At 39.1% G+C, this 15,869-nt stretch overlaps 1 protein-coding gene across 3 annotated transcripts in view; it reads left to right on the top strand.

The window, feature by feature from the left end:
* Positions 1-15,869, top strand: part of TBC1D8 (TBC1 domain family member 8) — a 65,609-nt gene that overhangs the window by 20,677 nt on the left and 29,063 nt on the right. For 2 of the 3 annotated variants that reach the window (XM_044433884.1, XM_044433889.1), the window contains exon 3: positions 10,503-10,658. In XM_044433884.1, the coding sequence (XP_044289819.1) occupies positions 10,503-10,658 (156 nt within the window). The remainder of the gene's footprint in view (positions 1-10,502; positions 10,659-15,869) is intronic. The other variant, XM_044433896.1, reaches the window with a different exon arrangement.

Genomic DNA, 15,869 nt, shown 5'->3' with positions numbered 1-15,869 from the left:
TAATCATGCAAACCCAATGTAAGATAAACTTCAGTGGAGTCTTCTTTATACAGAGAAGTGTAAATAATTAACAGTGCAAGACATCAGAAACATTTCTAAGATTGTGTATTCATTTTTACTCAGAAGTATATTCCGCTGTTTCCAGTAGGCCTTAATTTGCAATAAGTGTGTTTATGATTATAGCCTAAGTTATCTAAATTTCTCTCTCAGAATTGGGACTAGCAAACCAGACCGGGACATGCTGGGAACTGAAGGACATGCACCTGTTTTTCTTCTCTTCAGCATGGCTAGCGGTAAAGGAAGTGATGCTTTATTTAGCATCATCTAAATAAATTATGATAAAGGACCAAAATGGCATGGGACCTGACAGAGGCAGAAGAGATTAAGAAGAGGTGGCAAGATTACACAGAAGAACTATACAAGAAAGAGCTTAATGTCCCTGATAATCACGATGGGGTGGCCACCGACCTCAAGCCAGACATCCTGGAATGTGAAGTCAAATGAGCCTTAGGAAGTCTGAGCAACAACAAAGCTAGTGGAGGTGACAGTATTCCAGCTGAGCTATTCAAAATCTTAAAAGACGACGCAGTAAAAGTGCTATACTCAATGTGCCAGAAAACTTGGAAAACTCAACAGTGGCCACAGGATTGGAAAAGGTCAGTTTACATTCTTATCCCAAAGAAGGACAATGCCAAAGAATGTTCAAACTACCTCACTGTTGCACTCATTTCACATGCTAACAAAGTTATGCTCAAAATCCTACAAGCTAGGCTTCAGCAGCATGTGGACCGAGAACTACCAGAAGTGCAGGCAGAATTTCAAAGAGGCAGAGGAACTAAAGATCAAATTGCTAACATACGCTGGATCATGGAGAAAGCTAGGGAGTTCCAGAAAAACATCTCCTTCTGCTTCATTGACTCTGCTAAACCCTTTGATTGTGTGGATCACAACAAATTGTGGCAAGTTCTTAAAGAGATGGGAGTACCAGACCATCTTATTTGTCTCTTGAGAAACCTATATGCAGGTCAGGAAGCAACAGTGAGAACTGGACACGGAACCACTGATTGGTTCAAAATTGAGAATGGAGTTCGGCAAGGCTGTATACTGTCACCCTGCCTATTTACCTTATATGCAGAACACATCATGAGAAAGGTGGGGCTAGATGAATCACCAGTTGGAATTAAGATTGCTGGGAGAAATATCAACAACCTCAGATATGCAAATGATACCACTCTAATGGCAGAAAGTGAAGAACTAAAGAGCCTCTTGATGTGGGTGAAGGAGGAGCGCAAAAGTTGACTTGAAACTCAACATTAAGAAAACTAAGATCATGGCATCCGGTCCCATCACTTCCTGGCAAATAGATGGGGAAGAAATGGAGGTAGTGACAGATTTTATTTTCCTGGGCTCCAAGATCACCGCAGATGGGGACTGCAGCTAAAAAAACTAAAAGACGCTTGCTCCTTGGGAAGAAAGCTATGGCAAATCTAGATAGCATACTAAAAAGTGGAGACATTACCTGCCGACAAAAGTGCATATAGTCAAGGCTATGGTTTTCCTAGTTGCAGTTTATGGCTGTGAAAGCTGGAGCATAAGGGAGGCTGAGTGCTGAAGAATTAAGGCCTTTGAATTGTGGTACTGGAGAAGACTCCTGCAAGTCCCTTGGAATGCAAGGAGATCAAACCAGTCAGTCTTAGAGGAGAGCAACCCTGACTGCTCTTTAGAAGGCCAGATACTGAAGATGAAACTCAAATACTTTGGCCACCTAATGAGAAGGAAGGACTCCCTGGAGAAGAGCCTAATGCTGGGAACAATTGACGGCAAAAGAAGAAGGGGACGGCAGAGGATGAGGTGGCTAGATGGAGTCACTGAAGCAGGCAGTGTGAGCTTGAGTGGACTCCGGGAGATGGTGGAGGACAGGAAGGCCTGGAGGAATGTTGTCCATGGGGTCACGATGGGTCGGACACGACTTCGCGACTAACAACAACAACAAAATAAATTGTTGTAGTATAACAATGATAATTTTTGCTGATTTAGCAAATTTAGCTGTGAAAAAGCCACAATTACCAACATATCTTATTCTGTAAAACTGTTAAATATAAAGGAATTTTATCCTTTTTGCATCTGGCTAACTTTCTCACTGGTTGTATTTGAATGGATCATTCCCTTCATGGTGAAATTCTTTTTGTTTGGACTTGATGGTTTCAATGGCCTACACCTTTTCCACCATGTCCCAAGATGCCAGGTGCTCAGAAAACTGGAAAGATGTGAGACACCCCATTTAGGGGAGCACAGGCAGCTGTCTAAGACCCAGGCTCCTTTTCTGAATTGGATTTATGGCAGGGTTAACCATAGAGATATAAATGCACAATGGATTGCCATGTGGTGGGAACCAAGTCACTGTAAACATCAATAGGTTTGGTACTTAGATTCCAAAAATACAAATTATTAGCTGTGAAACAAATTAACAAGTATAATTATTATTTTAAATAGGGTTAAGTAAATGCCAGTCAGTATGAGTTACTGAACAGTTCTCTTTTGCTTTTTACTTGGAACATGAGACTCAGCATTATTTTCTTTTAAGAAATTGATATTTCTAAAACTTAAAATGCATAACATTTCTAAACCTGTTGACATTTGATTATAATAGCCTCCCAGCGAACCCTTCCCAGCAGATGCCTGGGCCACACATTTCTGAAAGATAATATCAAACTGGTTTGAAAGCTCTCAGAATGGCCAGGTATCGCTAAGGGAGCTGGTCAAACTTGTTTTCTGAATCGTCTGTCTGTCTGCCTGCCTGTCTAAAACATTTGTATGCGAGCCAGTTGTGCCACAGCACCTCTAAATAAATGAATTAAATAAATTCATAGAGGTGACATAGGCAAAAGCTGACTGGTTTGTTTGTGTTCTCTGAATTTCAAGTGCCTCTGTGACCCTGAAAGTTCTTCAGTTACTTCTGCTCATTTTCTTCGATTGCATGCCATATTCTAATAATATAATAATCTCTAAGGCTATTTTAAACATGAATTTAGTCCTTGCAATAGCAGGATATCATGCCTAAACTAGTTGAAACTGAGTTTACAGTTTGAGGGTATCCAATAAAGGGCACACATATCCACCTGTGTTCCTTGTGGTCCTTTCTTCTGACTGTAACAGACACATGGAGGTGTCCACACTGTGCTAGAGGGTCTGAAGCAGTAGCTGCACACAGGTGAATGGGCCATTGTATATGGCATACTCTTTCAAATGTACAAAGTCTGCCACATACATTTTCTACTTGCGATCTGTACAGCAAGCCTGTAAGGTATTTGAATATTATCTCCCATGTTGGCTGTTGACTAGGCTGAAAGAGAATGGCTTGCTGAAGGCCACCTAATAAGGCTGAGGTAACATTTGAACTGTAGACTTCCTGATTCATCAGAAATAGCATCCATTGCGTGTCTCTTACTCCTTTTGGCTGCATGCATGCTCTTCCTTTCCCCTGCCTGTTCCTTGCCACATGCAGTTAACAGCTTTCTAGTGCAGCAGCCTAAGAAAAAAAAAGCAAAGCTAATTGGGCAGTTATGCAGCATATCAGGTTACATGCACAGTCTTGTGAAACGTGGGCAGCTTCTGCAGCTGCAGAGGCTGGGAAGAACCTTCCTGTTGATTTATAGATAAATACCTATTTTAAAAAATCACATGATTGCAAAATAGGTATTTATACAGATGTTGTTTTAAGATCCTGAGTTTCATGGCAGAAGTTCTGAAAATGCAGTAGATTTATTTATTTATTTATTTATTTTTCAATTTATATCCTGCCTTTTTCCTGCAAAGGGCTCAAGGCAGCTTACATCATTCTCCTCCTCCATCTTATCCCCACAACAACAACCCTGTGAGGTAGGTTGGGCTGAGAGTCTGTGACTGGCCCAAAGTCACCCAGTTGGCTCTATGGCCGAGCGGGAAAGCTAACTTGTGGATTATGGTTTGCACTATTTTGGTAATGCATACTATGTATGATATGCTGCCTCTATCTTGTTTTAGAGCACTAGACATGTTTCCTTGTATACTATAGACATAATATTCAGTAAGAAAGATATAAATGAAAGCAGGCGAGTTTTTCAGCAGGCGCATCTGAATTTCCAGAAGTGCTATTGCTGCCATTATGGGTATTCTGCAGATGGAGTAATCAAATCCATATTTCTCAACTTTGTTACTGCAGTACCCAAATCAATGACAGAATGACAGTTTGACATTAAACAAATACAATGCTAAAGTTATATGTTCTAGGAATTAGGCAATGGTTGGATTCGCACATGACAGCCCATTCTCTAGGTTGAGTGTAGTTTGTGTTGTGTGAACCCAGCTGTGCTGACAAACCATGGTTTTTTAACAACCCACCATGGATTATTGCTGGGTTGTAAACTGTAGGTTGTTAGTAATTAAACCTACAGCAACCCATGGTTCAATCATGTCCTACACATGGAATCTAGCCACTGTATTCCAACATTTTTTGTCACTTCTTAATGACCTGAGAGTAACAAAACAAGAATGAAATCTTTACAATCAGCGGGAAATAAGTCCCTTGCATTCAGCGTGGATTTTGAGGAAACTTGATAGGGTTGTAAAAATATGAAGGGTTTAATCTTGCTATGCTCATACATGTTCCTTCTCCCATTCCGAGTTTTTTCTAAGGATCCCTTGACTCTGAGAAGAGCTCTTTTTGGAACTAGCAAAAAAGGAGTATGGCTCTCATTGTTATACAACTTGTACATTGGATGCACCTTGCTGCAATTATTTACACATTTACTTGGGAGTAAGCCCCACTGAACTCTGTGGGGCTTATATCAAAGTATATTTGTCTGCATGTCTTTTGAGTTTTACATGTATATAAAAAAGGATGACAGTATTAATTTGTAAAAAAATTATAATGTACTGGTTGCCAAGATCTATCATTCAGAGGAGAAAGAGGACATAAACACAAGAAGTACATTATTATTTATTTACAATATTTCTACCCCATTCTTCTCAAACATGCTAGGACGGCTTACAGCATGCCAGGATGTCTTACAACATATGTGCCACTTTTTCTGGTGGGTTCAGTTTTTATACTTGTTAAGCTACATCCTTATGTGGTAATGTAATCATAGATAATAGGTTGCATTTCTTGGGTTAAGTAATCCATGATTTGCAATTGCAAATTCCAGACATGTTCTGCATTTCTGAGTGTTTAGCTCCTGATTAGGCCAATTGGGGTTGCTGTATGACATTCAATCCTGATACTATAGATTAGGTCAAATTAGGTCATATGTCAGTGTAGGGAATCATTATTATTCAGTCATTGCTATACTGCCCAATAGCCAAATCTTCCTGGGCAGTTAACAAGAATTTCTAATTCAGTACTACTGGTACCACTTGAATCTATATGGCATGCAGATTGGCAGCAGCTGCCTTGAGAAACTGCCAACATGGAAAGAGCTCAAACGATTCCTTTGAATCACTTAACAAATTAACAAACCAAAAAGCAGAAGCTCTCTGGGCGGTTTATACAATCCATAAAAATGATAAAAATACAAGGAAGATATTAAGATAATTAATCACTAACGCAGACCAGCGCAGGGGCTAGGTGCACCATCTGCCCCATATTGTCCACCTTGGCTGGCATCACATCTGGTGTTATAAGTGTTGATGCTGGGGAGGAAAGGAGGGAGAGATGAAGAGGAGCTGGTCAGGATCAGGGAGCTACAGCACACCAGGGCAGAGACACAGAGACCAGTTCCTTTTTGGGTGGTGGCCTTAGGGGGCAGCCAAAGAACAAGCCAAAGAGCAATGCCTGTTTGGGTTCCATTTGTGCTTACATCCGCACCCTCCACAGAGTGGCACAGGTTCTGCTGCCCCCACATAGCAGCCTCCCTCCATGTTGGTAGTGAAAGTGCCACCACCTGGGGAGAGGAAGGAAGGGAAGCGGTTGCTGCGCCTCTTGCAGCCATGGTGCAGAGGAGATGTTGAGGCGGGACCACGCTGGCCATGCCTTTGCAGCTAGCTGGGCAGGCTTGGGCACTTGATTTTCTTGGGGGTGGAGGTTATAGTCAAATTTATATTATGCATTATATCATTGTATTAAGTATTCCTGTTTTGATTTGGGCATTGCTTTTGCAATTAATATTGCATTTTGTATTTTTGTTTTGATTATAGTATTGTATTTTGTAATTGAATTTGTATTCCTACTGTTTTATTTTATTGTAAGCTGCCCAGAGAGCCCTATGGGCTATGGGGCAGCATACAAATGTAACAATGAAGAAGTTGCTTTCTGAAAGCAGGATGCTATAAAACTTCGAAGAGAGTAAAAATGCTAATTTTACTAGATCTCCACCTCTTAGATTATTGTTATGTGTTGTCCAGTTATCTCCGACTTAAGGCGACCCTATAAATGAATGACCTCCAAGAGGTCCTGTCCTTCACAGCCCTATTCAGTTCTTGCAAACTCAAGGTTGTGGTTTCCTTTCTGGAGTCAATCCATATCCTATTTGGTCTTCCTCTTTTTCTGCCTTTGACTTTTCCTTTTACGATTGTCTTCTCCAGTGAGTCTTTTCTTCTTGTGTCTAAAGTACAACAGGTTTGGGGGGTTGTTGTTTTTTTTTCATTTTTGCTTCCAGGAAAAGTTCTGGCTTGATTTATCTAGGATCCACTTGTACGTCTTTCAGTGAGTTCAAGGTATTCACAAAGCTGTCCTCCAGCACCATGTTTCAAATCATCCATTTTCCTCCTGTCAGCTTTCTTCACAGTCCAGCTTTCACACCTATACAATCATGTGGATGATCTTGCCTTTGGTCTCCAGTGAGACTTTATTACACTTGATTATCTCTTCTAGTTCCTTCATTGCTGCTCTTCCCAGTCTCAGTCTTCCTCTAAATCCTTGGTTGCAGCCTCCATTTGAATTGATGACTGAGCCAAGGTATGCAAAACCTTTCATAATTTCAATTTTTCCATTGTTGACCTTAAAGTTGTGCAATTCTGTAGTTATGATTTTTTTTTAGCGTTCAGCTCACTTTTGTTGCCAGCGGTTTAGACATTAATGGCTGTGTGTTGAGTTATTTTGAGGGGACAGCAAATTTACACTGTTATACAAGCTGTATACTCACTACTTTACATTGTAGCAAAGTGTCATTTCTTCAGGGTTGTCACATGAAAAGATATAATAAAATATTTACAAAATGTGAGGGGTGTACTCCTGTGATATACTGTAGGTTACATAACAGGGCAATCAAGTGCTGAGGAGTGCCCATTTCTTTCAGGATATTCTTAGCTTCTTGTTTTCAACACAGTCGATGGATTAGCTATAGTCCATAAAGAGTAGACTGATCTGAAATTCTTTTGTGCAATCCAGAAGCTAATGTATATTTGCAATATGATCTCAAGTGACTCTTTCTTTCCAGGATTCAGCTTGAAAGCCAAGCATTTCTTGCTCCATGCAAGGAAAAATTCTTTGTTGCAATTCCTCGAATATCACTTCGCTTGCGTGGGAAATTAGTGAAATGGTTCTGTAGTCGCTGCACTCTTTTGCATCTTTTTGCTGGGGAATTGAAATGTATATTTAACATTTCCAGTATGTGGGTGTTCTTCGATGCAGCCAATGTAGCTATTGGCATCCTATCTCTTCTGGGTGCCTTCTTTCTTTCAAGTGCTTTCAGAGTACCTTTCATTTTGCTTTCTAATATTACAGGTGCTTCCTCATAGGATTCCTCTTCAAAGACGTCTGTCATGTTTCTCTCTTTTCTGTATAGTTCTTCTGTATATATTTTTTGGCTTCTCTTTATTTTATCCTAGTCAGATAGTATGTTCCCCTGTTAGTGTTTCAGTATTCCTAATCTAGGTTAGATTGCTTGGATCTTCTAGAAGAGGCCTCTTGTTTTGTCTTAAGAGTTAATCTTTTCTATTCTTTGCACTGGGCACTACAATAATTCCTTTATGTCTGTGAGTGAGAATTGATGAAAAATTGCATTCAGGATTCTGAACCTGTTGCTGTCACCTTTTGCTTCCCGCCTGCTGTTAGCAACTGTGACCATTTCTTCTGTCACCCATCAAGGATTTTTATTTCTTGTTGCTAGGGGAATTGCCTTTTAGCATTCTTCCTTAATATCATCTCTGATGTTAGTCCACAGTTCTTCTGGCTCATGGCCAGTTGAGTTCAGTAATGCAAATATGTTCTTTAATTCCTCAGGACTCTTATTTAAGTTGTATTCTGGCACTATGCTTCTGTTCATTATCTTTCTCAGCTTTACTGTGATATTCGATAATAAATGTTCATGGTCATTATCACAGCCAATCCCTGGTCTTGGTTTGGGAGTGACATTGCTCTTCTCTATCTGTGACTTCCAATTATATAGTTTGTTTGATTTCTGCATTGGTCATATGGTGATGTCCATGTATAGAATTGCCTGTATAGTTGTTTGAAGTATATTTTTGTAATAAATAGATTGTGATGTCACAGGATTCTATGAGTAGTTCTCCTGCTTCATTTCTGATCCCTGGGCAAAATTCCCTGGATGCTAAGTTCATATTCTAAGGTCCTTTTTGGTGCCTTTTCCAAATTAAATCTAGCAAGTGACTACTATAGGAAGAGCCTTATCAGCACTGGCACCCCATTAATGAACACCCTCAGAAAAAATGTTTGCCTGATGTCTGCTTTGTGGTCATTTTGGCACCAGCTGAGAGCCAAATGTTTTTGTAATTCAAATAATCTTGAATTATTTTTTGTACTTTTTAGCTCTCTTGCACTGCTGGTATTCTGATTTTAATTATTATTTTACTGAGTTTTAAACCACATGTTTTCAGTATAGTCAAATAGTATATAGAAAATTTTACAGCTTTTTCAAGTAGATGTTTGATTCTGATTTAGATGCAATGTTCATGCTTTGTGTTTGTATTTTATGGAGGGGGGATTAACTTGTAAACCACCCGAGAACTCTCATTATTGGGTAATAAATAATATTGAAAATAAGGAACTAAACTGGTTTCTAATTATAACAATTTGAATTTTTGAAAATGAACAGTATTCATAATTATTGTTTATTGTAACAATAAGTTACCATAAGGTACAATTATTGTAACATGTTCTACATGGGGCTGCCCTTAAAGATGGTTCGAATACTTCAGTTGGTTCAGAACAGAGCCATCAGATTGCTGTCAGGGACCAGTCGTTATTCTCATATAACACCAGTCCTCTATAAGCTTCACTGGCTTCCAGTTGAAGCTCGGGCCTAATTTAAGGTGCTGGTATTGACCTATGAAGCCCTAAGTGGCTTGGGACCAGGATACCTAAAGGAATGTCTTTTTCCCTGCATGCCCATCCGCCCCTTAAGATCTGCAGCAGAGGCCCTGCTCCAGGAACCCTCCTTGAAGGAGGTTAGGAGAGAACATACTCAAAGGAGGGCCTTCTTTGTGGTGGCGCCCTGGCTATGGAATGCGCTCCCCAGAGAGGTCCTCCTGGCGCCAATGTTATATGCTTTTCGGCACCAGGTCAAGCCCTTTTTATTCTTCCACACTTTTAATGTTTAATATTTTAACTATGTTTTATCCTCAGTCGTGGATTATTTTGTCTTATTTGGGTGTATATGTATAAATTGGATTTTGACCTGTAAGCCGTCCAGAGATCCGCAATCTAAAAATACCCAAATAAATAAAATAACTAATAAAAATGCTTTTAACTGAGTTGTGGATGCTCCTTTTTTGTTACATATATTTTACATTATTTAGCCTTCTATTCTGTCTGTATCTCTGGCTGCAGTCTACCAGCCATTTCCTTGACAGTAATTCTCATTTAGATTAAAGGTCTGTCTGATGGTGGCTGAACAGCTTATTACAAAACCAGAAACACAAGAATTAGCCCCTGGAAAAAGGAGACAATTTGTCATGTTGTAGTCTGTGCAACACTCCTTTGGCTGATGCAAGTGAGATACTTTGGCCTGAACTGTGAGCTATTGAAGATTGGCAAAATTCCTGTATAATTTGTAAAGATCAAACGTGTTGAATTAGCACATCTCAGTTCCAAACAAGTACCTGAGGTGCATATGATGCAAGTGAAAGTAAATCCTGAATGCACCAAGTTATATACAGTTTTGGCCTTGATGGTAGTTAAATGAGCCATGAGAATGTATTAAGATGATCCATCTTGAGCCATTTGTTATTGGGCTATATTTTCAACAAAAGCATTTTAAAAAAATAGAAAACCGTAGAAACCAAGGTTTCAGAAGTCCTCAGAAGAACACTGTGAATTTCTCATTTTTATCAAACTTTGATAAGCTTTTAATTCTGATGTACCATGGTAACTAAAATCTTATAAATGTAAGACATTTCTGATCACTCTGGTACATTATTTGATTACCTTGTTTCTGTCTGCATTTCTCCTACACAATTCAGGTTTGGAGGACTATAATATAGCTTTTGTTTGATAAATCTGTTATATTGTCAGTAAATCGTTTAAGTCTAAAACACATTTTTCTTCTGGTTGTATATTTATTCAGGTCGTCTGGTAGGTGCTCTGGATGCTGTGCTTGACTCCAATGCACGTGTTGCCCCTTTTCGAATTTTACTTCAAGTGCCAGGATCACCTGTTTACTCTGCCATAGCATGCGGTGAGTTACTGAATGGATCAGAAGTTTACTGGACCATAGCCACTGGTGAGTTGCATACCACACAGAAACCCAAATCTGAGCATGCTGTCAAAGAATCCTGCATGTCAAAGAAGCTGAAGGTAACCCAAATGAATAACACTCTTGGTGTGGATAAAGGCTTATTTAACAACCTGGATATAACTTGTAGCATTTCTGGATCTGGGTAATACAAAGACTTGTTTACAAACATTAGATGTGCCCAAGGCATTCAATCACGAGAAGCACTACCTTATTCATTCATTCATTTTCTATATTGCCCAATAGTGGAAGCTCTCTGGGCAGTTTACAACAGCACATTAAAACTACATTCTAAAATATAAAAACATCATTAAAAGCTTATCATACAAAATTTTAAACCACATTTAAAACTGATACAAAAATCATAATAACTTACAAACCTTAGGACTTGTTTAGCAACTAACAAGCCTCTGTAAAACTGATTGAATACCATGCAGCCTTTACCTCGTGCTGCAAAGATAGTTAGGTTAGCACCAGGTATGCTTCAGTGGGAAGCTCGTTCCATGACTGGGGAGCCATTGTCCCATTACTATCTTTCCATCTTTTATCCTGATAATTTTTGTAACAATTACAAAAGCCTATAGTTTTCTTGCCGATGTGGTATCTTTGTATGGGCAGGAGAATATTTTATATGAAGGAGCATTTCAACATTCATCCCCCCTTCATTGTCCCATAATTGGAGATGGTTATTCCACCATCAGATGCATCACATGTGCTTCTGCAGTAGCTCTAAAGCTGTAATGTATAATGCTTTGCACATTTTCAAAATGGCTGCTAGTATTTTCCAGTAGATTATATCTGGCTTGAGAGTGCCCTAGAAATCTCTGCATCCACAAACCCTTGGTATTTCTTGGAAGACCAACCAAGGCTGCAGGAGTGTTTTGGCAGCACTGCCCAGAGACTATCACACAGAGCCTGCTGTTAAGATTCCTTTGTGCAGAAAGCTTTTGGTTACCAGAATCACAGTTTTCAGTCTGAGGTTTACAATTTAGTTCCTGACTTTCCTTCTGCAAATGGAAGGGTGTCTTCCATTCACGGAAAGTCTTATGATCTTACTGGAGGTTCTGCTGGTGCAAGGGAGGAAGTGACTTTCATAATTTCTTCCCTTTGAGGTCACTCTTTTACTGTTCCAGAGGATCTGTCAATCCACTGATGCAGATTCTTTTGAGATGCATGCTGCAGGGTGAATGGGAAAATTATGAAAGCTCCCCCACCCCTTTTTACTTTTGGGGACATCCTCCAAACATGCTGACAGAATGCCCTGCTTGGTGGAAGGAAACTCCTGGCCTGACATTTGTAATAATGCTCACACAGAGAAAGGTTTGTTAGGTATTGGATTTCCTTTTTATAATAATCACCTGAGTCCTTTGATTAGCAGTGTACAATAATAGTTGCTAATGTAATAGCTGCTTCTTTGCTTTATGCAGGGAATCCTAACTCCTTGGTTTTGAGAAAACAGCTTGTCTTACCACCTTTTGTGTACTAGCATGACTCAATTTCTTTACTAAATAAGCATTTGGAAACTAAATAATAGTTTGGTCGCTTTGTCTGTTGTACAAGAGAGTATTTCCTCCATCTTTTTCCTCAACATGTGCTCCCTTTGCGTGTAGTTCTTCTATGTTAAATTCCATCACACTTCCCAAGTCACTCTATTGTTCTGTTCAATCCTTTCTTCTGACACTTGAAAACCAGGGAGTTATTTCATTAGATAAGAAAATGATAAAATACTTTATTTAGCTAGTGGGATGGTCTTTGCAGGATCAATGTTGTATAGCTTATTTGCAGCTACATAAAGAGAAGTTAATAAAATATTGTGGAGAGAAAAAACATAAATTATTTAGATTTATTTATATGGCATGCTGCCAGTAGTAGCATTGAAACAATTTTTTAGGTTTGATGATAACAGTCAGGAAGACAACAGGTGGACACTTTCTCCCCACCAGAGGAATTGATTTTTGCATATTGTTTCTTTAACCTTGTAGAAAGTGAAGGGCAAAGTACTGAAATTCTCTTGCACTTACTTCCAGAGAGAAAAATATACAGCAGTGCAGTTTTGACAGTGCGTACTCAAGATTCTTAGGATCTCTTCCTCTAGTCAGTACTTTGATGCTTGATTGTATAAGGTCAGTTATGCACATGTGCAGAAGTCACTTTATATCTCTTTAAAATAAAAGTGGTAAACCAGAAAGGACCTGTGCTTCTGCTTACATGTATTATTAAGGGACACATGGTGACTTTTTACACATGTAGCATGTCAGTAACAGAAAGCTCACATCTGGTGTCCTGTGTTCTAGTATTTTTGTCAAACTATAAAGAATATAAATATTACAAGAGGCACCATGAAGATAGCCTAGTAAATAATGATCCTTGAACCAATGTCATGATGTGAACATTGCTGTCTCTCTTCTCTTATCCTGTCTTGGTCCTTATATTCATGAGAGTGATCATCTATCTCTGTGTCTGCATCCCACTCTGTGTAATGTTGATGTTTTATGCCTTCTGTTCCCATTCTTCATTTCACAGACTAAAATATCCATATTCAATCTGCACTTTGCTCATGGCATGTGATTTTACTTGCACTGCATGTAGAAAACTGCATGCTCTAAATCCCAAGGAGCTTCCTTGTACATTAAGATAGGAAAGGAAAACAGAAGATTTGATTAAAAGGTGCTTGTGGAAATGAGTTCAAAGGAAAAGGAGAACAAGGAACAAAAAATAGTCAGAGAAAAGTGCTGAAATCTTACTTCATAAAGTGAAAAGGAATTGAGTGGGAGCCTGCAGATGTTGTTCATAGAAATATATAAACCAACCCATTGTTTTTCAGGGAGGCAAGACCCTGCTTCATATACTTAAATTTATCTGAATTTAAATTTATGTTTGTCATATCTACTTAAAGCAGTTTACAATACAAAAGCAAGCAAGCAATAAAGTGTTACTAATACTAAATGTATAAATAAACATCTGACGTATCCAGGTATCCATTTTTATGTTACTGTTGAACAGTTGCCATTTTACATTGAGCTTAACGGTGATCAAGAATAAGCCCTTCTCATCCATTCCTATAGTGCCTCTCATATCCATTATACACTTGTTCTCTTCTTCACTAAAGGGCCAGAGCATCATTAATGCAGGTATAAATCAGTATGAAACTTGGGTTGCTCCCCCAATTTCCCTTCTTTTCTAGATAGCAGCCTTCACATATAAAGCTGATGGATGAGAGATAAAGCAGTACTTTTCATGTGCAGGCTGCTGAAACTTAAATTCAGTTTACTGTTTTGTTAGCAAGCCCAACTATAGCAGATTAAGTGCCACAGCTCCTAGAAATAATATTCAAGTGTCCATCTTATTTTTCGAAAAATAAGATTTATTTTTAAGGCCATTTGTATGAATGTGTGCCTGAACAGTTGTTATCTTGATTAATAATGTTTATCAAGATCTGTCACGAAGCCTTCCTGTTGAGGAAGTTAACTCTTGGAAATTATCCCTGACAGTTGGCTTTCTTTGTGGGAAACCTAGGAGAGGAAAGTGGAAAAATTATTTAGCTATGTTTATCATCAACTGTATGAGCCAACATGCAGTATCCTTAATGGTTACAATACCCAGCTTTGATTATGTTTATCTGACTCAGTCCCTGGCTGTTTTCTGCTCTTTCTCTTTTCTTTTAATTGTAGAAAAGGATAGGAAAGGTGGCTTGACTGATGCCTTTTCCTTTTTCAGTCACCCTCTTGCATTCATTCTCTTTCTTACTGGCATTTGGCTACTCTTGTATATTCCTTTGTGCCACAGTATAGGAATTACAATGACTGGGTTCACACAAATATGGCAACCCATTGTGGGTGATAAATCCTGGTGAGCTGTTAGTATGAAACTCCAGCAGGATGGCTTGTTTGGGAGATGAACCCAGAATTAGTTGTTCTGTCACCCGAACATGGGTGGCTAACTCCATCATGGATAGCTGAAATTGTCTAGCAAGCCACAAGAGTGAACCTTTTGCCACTGTTGCTGAGATCTGGGCCACAGACAACATCAACTGCCTCACAATTGCCCCCACCATAATTGGAAGCCCTTTGTGGATATTGTGTCTTGTTTTCCTTTCTTTCCTTTTTTGGTGATGAGTTTGGCAGGAACAGATATAGCCATGAGGTTTGTTTCTATCCATGTCAAAACCCGCATTCAAATAATAAGTCTGAGTTTTAGCAGCTGTCAAAACTTCCTGCTCCCATACATGGGGTGGCTCACATTTTTCTGCTTTCCTGAGCACATGGGGAAGGTGGAAGACACTGAAACAGTCAGATTCAAACCTCAAAACTAGAGGTTCTTCCTGCAAAGGGGTTATCTATTTGCCACTCCATTTCAATAGCTAATGTTCTCTTTCAGGTTCCCTTTTCACTTGACAGTTCACTGTTTGCCAGCTGTCAAAGAGGAAATGAAGCAACAAATTAACTTCTTTTGTAGGATTGCTTTTACAATATCGAAGGATATTGTCTCCTGTACTTTGCCAGAAGATGGTATCTATCTCATTTGGGATAGTTGCAGTTGCAGACTTGAACAACTCATAACTACTGACAAAAATTTTTTTTAAAAAACTAAAAATAAATAAATAAATAAATCTGCACAAATCTTGGGTTTCCAAAAAGCCCACAATGGGAGAAACTGTGGCAGACTTGTAACAGCTGCTCTAGTCTGCCATCAGCAGCTGTCACTTTGGAGACCACAGAAATCAGTTTCTGAAAACAAAAGGGGAACCAAGCCATCGCTGTCGCAACAGTGGGAAAAGGAAAAGACAGATGCTGCCACAGAGTCCTCTGAGATACCTCCAGGAGAGCAAAGGGGAAAAATGAGTGAGGGGCATTGTTTGTCACTACTACCGTAGGTTGTTTCCTGAACAGCCTGCACAAGTAATTTATTTGCAAGGGTGGGTTTATGTGTCATGCGAACTCACCCATTGTTTCCTTGAATTTATGAAGAGTAGCTACTCTCTTGCCCTTTGCTGAAGCTGTGTAGGGCTTGTGCATTCAACATGGGATACATTGATTATTTCCAAGGTTATGAATTTGGCATTGTTTAAATTTAACAGTTTCACCTTCGATTTATTTACCCACATGTACCTTCTATTTAGTTACCCTTTTTATTCAAACATCATTTTAATTGCTAATATTATTTGCTTATTTTATTCTTTGGCCAGGGCGACTTATTTTA

The sequence above is a fragment of the Varanus komodoensis genome, unplaced genomic scaffold (assembly GCF_004798865.1).
Source record: "Varanus komodoensis strain SLA01 unplaced genomic scaffold, ASM479886v1 scaffold1, whole genome shotgun sequence".
NCBI lineage: Eukaryota > Metazoa > Chordata > Lepidosauria > Squamata > Varanidae > Varanus > Varanus komodoensis.
This window is presented reverse-complemented; position numbering and strand designations above follow the sequence as displayed.